Raw genomic sequence first — 7,873 nt, 5'->3', positions numbered from 1 at the left:
CTTCTGGAACCTCGCCCATCTGCTCCCATCAATGAAATTGATGATCATCACAAGAAAGAAGAACCACATACAGACAATCATACAATACACATGGTAAGTTACAGCCAATAACATAATCATCATATAGTCAATCATATTTCATCATCCAATATCCATATAACAACCAAGCATGTTATGACTCTTCATTCAATACACTACGACTCGACTCGACTCATCTGGATACGTATAACTTGGTCAGATTCAGCGGATGCTTGCACTTGTGGTGGATACCCCTGCTCGACCCTGAGCTGCTCATCTTCGAGCTATGTGTTACAAGTGTTACGATCAATCAAATCTCCCTCACCACAAGGTTAGCCCTTAATGAATTTCAGGCCTCCTACTACTCTCACCATAGGAGTCAGTCCGCTCTAAGTGAGACTAACTGGCCCCTTAGAGTGTTAGGATGCAGTCCTTACCTTGAATCATTACCTAGTTATACAGATGGGGCACCACCATGGACACCCACTAACTGGGGCCATGGAATTACGTCCCGACCACTGAAGCGTAGCCCCGAAGGTCTCACCTAGAGACCCTAAGGAATTACACGCTGACACAGACCAACATTCATAAAACAGCAGTAGGAGAACATCAAAATCATGTTTACAAGTCCATACCAATCCCTGAGATTTATTCCTCATACGCATCACATTTTGAATCCATACATCTGATCATCACCATCCCATGAGTCTAGGGCCTCATCTCATGTCAATACCATGTTCCTTTAGTTCCAAAATGCTCATACATCTCACATGCCAAGTTCCCACAACACTCATCATTCATCATTTATGAATCATGACACGCATACATAACAATCCATCGTATATATAGGCACATACACCTCGACATACAAGCATACCCAAGCAATTTCCACTCATACCATCACATAATAGTACAATAGAATACAATTCAGCCACCAAAAGACGTAAAAACCCCAAATTGATCGCATCCTCGCTCAGACCGTCGCTCAAGCTGAGGAGTCTCGCCCTGCACCTCGCTTAGGCTGAGGGGTCTCGCTCAGGCGAGACAGTCTCGCTCAGGCGAGTTCCCCCTCCGCCTAGGCGAGGGCACAAGATCAGGAGCATGAGCAACGCAGGCTCTCGCTTAGGCGAGACCCCTCTCGCCTGGGCGAGTTGCCTGCTCGCTTAAAAACAAACCCTGGTCGCCTGAGCGACCACTCGCGCAGAAAGCTCTGGGCGAGCCTTTGCACATCTCGCCTGAGCGAGTCAAGCTCGCCTGGGCGAGACTATCAGTGTCTGCCACTGTTCGCACCTGCACAACGCATACACACACCCAACAGAGATTTCCAGGCAGTTCAAACACCCATAACAGAACACAATCTCAAGCAATCCACAAACCACAACGATGCAGACAGAATACACCACACGAAGAGGGTCTAGCTTCCCTTACCTAGAAGGGAAATAAGGGCTTCGGTAGCCAAGCGTGCGAACATAACAACCCAAAGAACGAACAGAGGAGCTGAAAGGATACTGAAACAGAAGTACGAGATGGGTTACTGGGAAGCCCTAACTGAAAGAAACGAGAAGGAACAACGGAGACGAGTATTGCTAGCAACAGTACTTACGTGGAGTGGAGAACAACTTCGAGCTAGCTTGAAGATGGCAGAAAACCTAACCCTAGCAAAGCTCTCCGTGATAGGGGGAAGAGTTGACGGCTGGATCTGTGAGAATGAGAGGGTGGAAACGTTAGGGCAACTACGGACCAGCTTTATCCCTTGGACCAGCTCTTTGGCCCATCAGATTTTGGGGCAGCCCCTTTTACTAAGGGTTATAAAATAATAGAGTCTTACATAGATGCATATGTTTTCACTCATTAAAATAATAAAAATAATATTAAAATAATAAATGAAAATTGGTAATAAAAAAATTATCTCCGTTTTCGTCATTTAAGTTTTAATTTACTATAATAAATTAAATAATTACTATAATATTATTAAAATACAAATAAAAAATATTGTTTTTGCTACATTAATTAAATGTACTACACATTTTTTACTTATTTACTTTTTCTTAATTTAATCAATTCCACTCTCTCTTTTTCTTCCTCATTACTTACCCTTGTCATTCTCATTGCAATCCAAACAAATCCGGCACGTAGATTCACCTGGAGAGCATTCTTACTAGAAAGTTTTCATAAATAATACTAGTGTAACCTTTAGTTAAATGGATGAGAATTATGTTTTTGAATTACATCCTATTTAGCATTTTTGGCATTAGATTCAGTCCACTTGTACTACGATGTTAATTGTTAATGTAAACTTTAATTCATCTACCGCGTTTAACTTTTTAAAGATAAAGATATGATTATTAACAAAGTTTTTGACAAACTTTCCTATTTAAATAAAAAAAATATTATTTTATTATTTTATTTTAATTAAAAAATAAAAAATTAATCTATTTTAATTTTATTTTTAGAAACTTTGTTAAGTTTGTAAAGAAAAATTATCAAAAGATAATTTTCCATTAATAAAACATCAATTATTATAGTCTTGAATTTTATCACCCACGTCACAATAAAACCAAAATCTAATAAAAAGATGACCCTCAGAGATCAACCCCAACTGAATAGAAATAGAGACAATAAAAAAAAGTTATATATAAATTAAAAAGAATAATTAAAGAACAAGAATTTCCCACAAATGTGTAAAGGTAGTAAACGATATGAAAAAACACCATTCTTGGAAGTGCAGTACAAGTGTGTTGCCAGCTATTAAGTGTGTTGCCATTGGAGCTATAAGTGTGTGCCATTGCAGAGCTTTCATTCACTGCAAATCCAATAACTTCTTCTCCCCTATCTCTCTCTCTCACAAATTCAAACCTCAAAGGAAGAAAGAGAAAAGAATCATGGTGGCTCTCTGCTTCTCTTTCACTCTTCTGTTTCTCTCTTCTTCTTTTTTTCATTTTAGTTTATAATTTACAGTTTCTTTCCACTTCATGAACAGGAAGTAGAACAAAACGAAGGAACCAAATGGGAAGGGTATGTAAACTGGAGGAACAAACCTGCTCTCAGGGGCCGTCACGGTGGCATGCTTGCAGTGTCCTTCGTTTTGGGTTTGTCTCTGAGACTTTTCTGATTCATGATATGAATCACAGAACATAGTTGCCCTAATTTGAAAAAGTGTGTGTTTGTGTTTGTGCAGTGGCGGAGATACTTGAGACTCTTGCATTTGTGGCGAATGCGAGCAATTTGGTGTTGTACCTGATTAAGTGCATGCACATGTCTCCTTCAAGATCTGCAAACATTGTCACAAATTTCATTGGAACGGCATTCCTCCTTGCCCTCCTTGGTGGTTTCTGCTCTGATGCTTTCTTCTCCACTTATCAAACCTTCCTCATTAGTGCAGTTTTTGAACTCCTGGTATGCACCATCTCCACTATTACCATAGTTTTCAAACTTTTATTCGCTTTCTTTTTGCAGAATTCATTAGTTTTTGAGACATTTCAAAAACAAAAATTTCTCCATCTTTCCCTTTTTACTTGCTTTCTTTTTTTCTGGATTGGCTGGGTAGTAACAAACTTCCTCATTTGTCTGTCTTCACATTCCCACCACCAATATCCGTTTCCCTTATTCTATATGATTTGAAAAGTAAATATAATATTTATTGTATGAGTTATTTTCTAAATATATATATAATAATAAATTTTCTTAATAAAATATTTATAAGATTCTAGTTACTTTGTTTCATTTGGGAAGAAAACATGTAGGACAGAATGGATCTGAGTTTGTTTCTGACATTTCTAAATAAAAAGTTTATTTTCTCACGGTTTTTTTTTAATATATTCAAGGAGTATTGAATAGTATTCTCATTTTTATTTATTACAATTTTACATATTTCAGAAATGTCAATGGATTTTAATGGTGTTATTAATGATTATTTGAGTTATGCATTCATTAATGATGATTATATATTCATTTATTATATTTATGAGCTCTATTTTCATATAGTAATCGTTACTAAACATTTGAGGAATGTTAATGACTGTAGTGATATTATTAATTATTGCAATATTTAACTTCCTGTATTTATTAAATGTTCATGTATTTTCAAATTTTATGATAACATTAATATTTTTTTATCATTTATATTTCTACTCTTTCAAATCATATTTATTTACTTTATTTATTATGATGTAAAAATGAAAAAGATAGTAAAATAAAATTGATCATATTTCTATATTTTTTTCAAAATAAATTAAACGATATATAAAAGAAATAGATGAAATATTAATTTATTTATTATGTTCGTGAATTTCACTCTGTTATAAGAAATATAATGTTTAATGAAAAAAAATGGTCATTTACAAAGTGATGCATGCTAATAAGAAAACGATTATATTTCCAAAGTCTATACATAATCAATATCTATAGTCTAAACATTTAGAAGTAAATGAATAATTATAAGGAGGAAGAATATAATAATGTATTTATAAAACTCAAAATATTAATTACATTTCTTATTACTATGTCAAAATCTTATATTGTAGAGTAATTTTAAAGAACAAATTGTCATACTAATTATGAAAAAAAAAACTAAAAGTATCGATTTGTAATTTGTGTTTAATTTTATCATTTTTAATAGAATATCGTATATTTGTTTTAGTGTAATAAATAGTGTTCAAATTATTAATTTTTTATTATTAGCTAATGTCGTGTACTTGTTATAAATATAACAAAAATTACTATAATACATTTTTATGATAAATTATTTTTTTTAATAGTAAATAAATATTTATTAATTTTTTTAATATATCTTTTGAGGATTTTAAAAATAAAACTTTATGAAAATATATAAAAATATTTATATTATTTTCATATTTACCCATTAATTGCCTTGTTTTCTTGGTTAATAATAATAATAATAATAATAATAATAATAATAATGTTATACTCATGTGTTTTTAATTTATTTAATATAAATTTGGTATGTTCAATTATTATAAATATTTATCCATCAAATAAATTTAATACATTATTTGAACTTACAAAAAATGACAAGAATCTTAGGCATCTCCATAGGAACAGTTATGCCAAGGGTTATAAATTTAACATCTAAATTCTATAACTCCTATGAATTTTATAAGATCTTTTCACTACACTATAGTTTATTATTAGTAGGACAAAATTTAAAATTTTGTATTTTAAATAATACTATATGTCATGAAAATTTTCTTTTTAATTAAATTTCAAGTTGTCATACATTTTTTATATTTTTAATAATAGAGTGTTTGTTAAATCTTTTATATTTTTCAATTGGGTGTCCGTAGTCTTTATATGTATATTAAGAACAAATTAACATGGTATGGCAACATATTGTTAATATATAATAAGTTAATTATTTCAATTTTCTCATAAAAAAATATTTAATTTTATTTGATATTTTTATTAATTTTTATTTTATTAAAGTGGTAATCAATACATTTTTAACTAAAATGTGAAAAATCAGTGCTAATTTATATTATTGTGTATTTTAAAACAAAAATGAAGGTGAGTCTTATTTAATTTAGGTATGATTATTGATTTAGTATTCTAATTTTTTCCTTTAGTGATTTTGGTTTCTTTATTATTTATTTATTTATTTATTTATTTTTAAATAATTGGAAGAGCAAATTAAATTTTTAAATATAATTAAGAAAATAAAATAAATCAAACAAAAAAAATTAGATAAATAAATCATTAATTATACCTTTAATTTAGCCAGAAGATTTAAGGAGAAGAAGAAAATAAATTTTTCCTCTTGGTATAAAATTTCAATTAACTCGATGAAGATAGAAAAACGGGTTGTTATGTAGCGGATAAAGTTGCAGTTTTCTTATACATTAGATAATAGTAGTTCATCGGGAAGGTGTGGTGCAATTTGTGTGTGCAGGGATTGATTTTGCTAACTGTGCAAGCTCATGAACGTTCACTGATGCCAGCAGCATGTGAGGCAGGCACCCCATGCCATGAAGTGAGTGGTGGAAAAGCAGCGATGCTATTTGCGGGGCTTTATTTGGTGGCTCTCGGAGTTGGAGGAATCAAGGGGTCATTACCTGCACATGGTGCTGAGCAATTTGATGAGTCTACCCCATCTGGAAGAAAGCAAAGATCGACCTTCTTCAACTACTTCGTCTTCTGCTTGTCTTTTGGGGGTCTTCTTGCTTCTACTTTTGTAGTGTGGCTTGCAGACAACAAAGGTTGGGAATGGGGTTTTGGAATCTCTACCCTAAGCATTTTTGTTTCTATCCCTGTCTTCTTGGCAGGCTCTCCTACTTATAGGAACAAGATCCCTTCTGGTAGTCCCCTTGCAACCTTTTTCAAGGTACTATAATGTTCTTATTAATTATTAATGTTTTTTCCTTTTTTCCAAGTAATGTTCAGTAATTATCTTAAGACCTAATCATGGATAAGCAGGTATTAGTTGCTGCTACACTTAATAGTTGCTTCAGCAGAAACTCTCACACTGCAGTGGTGATTACGACTTCATCAAGTCCTTGTAATCTACTACCACGTAATGAAAACAAGGAGAGTGAAGCCCTAACAAATACCCTCAAATTTCTCAATAGAGCTGTTGAAAGGAACCCAAAGTATTCATCAATGCAATGCACAGTGGAACAAGTGGAGGATGTGAAGATAGTGTTGAAAGCACTACCCATATTTTTTTGCACCATTATGCTAAACTGTTGTCTGGCTCAACTAAACACTTTCTCGGTTGAACAAGCTGCAACTATGAACACCAAACTTGGTTCTTTAAAGGTGCCACCGGCCTCGTTATCAGTTTTCCCAGTGCTCTTCATCATGGTTCTGGCACCAGTTTACGACCTAATCATCGCCCCTTTTGCTAGAAAATTGACCAAAACTGAGATGGGAATCAGTCACCTCCAAAGAATTGGATTTGGATTAGTCCTCTCTATAATTTCCATGGCAGTGGCAGCAGTTGTTGAAGTAAAGAGGAAAAGGGTGGCAATAAACTCAGGACTTGTGGATGATGCAACTAAACCACTACCCATCTCATTCATATGGGTTGCTCTTCAATACTTGTTCCTTGGTTCTGCTGATCTTTTCACCTTTGCTGGGTTGCTGGAATTTTTCTTCACAGAGACATCAATCAGGATGAGATCTTTGGCCACATCACTCGCTTTTGCCTCTTTGGCTGTGGGATACTACTTAAGTTCAGCAATCGTGTCAATAGTAAACAGTGTCACTGGTGCCATCTCACACAAACCATGGTTATCTGGTGCCAACCTTAACCACTATCACCTTGACAGGTTTTATTGGCTTCTGTGCGTGCTATGCGTGCTGAACTTCTTCCATTACCTGTTTTGGGCCTTCAGATACAAATATCGAGGGATAGGAACCGCAACCGAATGAAGAAAACGAAGGATAGCATTTCAAATTGTTTATGTGTAAGACCATGGATCAAAATCTTCTCAAACCAGTTCTTTAGCTTTAATTAGCACTAGCCTGCAAACGAGTAGAAATCAAAAAGGAAGGAGGAGAAGGATTATTATGTATTAATAAAGATATTTAAATAACTTGTATGAATTTTTAATTTTAAACTGGTTTTCAATACTTGTACGATTGGTGTTTATTTTGTGTGTTTATTAAAAGATATGTTGAGGTTAAGAAAAGATATAATAAATATTTTTTAAGTTTATAATTAAGTTTTGAATAGAATCAACTGAACAATGATTTATAGATTTAAAAAATTAATATGCACGTAAAAATATAAATAGTAAACTTTGTAAAAGTACAAAAGATAAACCATTGTAAAAATATATAGTAGTGTAGACTCGTTAAAAATATGTAGTAGTAAACTTTCTAAAAATATAAAGGGTAT

At 33.1% G+C, this 7,873-nt stretch overlaps 1 protein-coding gene across 1 annotated transcript; it reads left to right on the top strand.

Moving 5' to 3' along the window:
• Nucleotides 1-2,699: 2,699 nt before the first annotated feature.
• Nucleotides 2,700-7,560, top strand: LOC114179805 (protein NRT1/ PTR FAMILY 4.6-like). The gene is made up of 5 exons (XM_028066267.2): nt 2,700-2,903; nt 2,999-3,107; nt 3,197-3,414; nt 5,924-6,355; nt 6,448-7,560. Exons 1-5 carry the CDS (start codon nt 2,718-2,720, stop codon nt 7,402-7,404), a joined length of 1,902 nt encoding a protein of 633 aa, XP_027922068.2. The 5' UTR covers nt 2,700-2,717; the 3' UTR covers nt 7,405-7,560.
• The last annotated feature ends 313 nt before the right edge of the window (nt 7,561-7,873 follow it).

Source organism: Vigna unguiculata, chromosome 3 (genome assembly GCF_037176805.1).
Source record: "Vigna unguiculata cultivar grain cowpea cultivar isolate G323 ecotype 2 chromosome 3, ASM3717680v1, whole genome shotgun sequence".
In the NCBI taxonomy this organism is placed as follows: Eukaryota; Viridiplantae; Streptophyta; class Magnoliopsida; order Fabales; family Fabaceae; genus Vigna; species Vigna unguiculata.
Note: the sequence above shows the minus strand (reverse complement) of the source record. Positions and strands in the feature narration are given on the sequence as shown.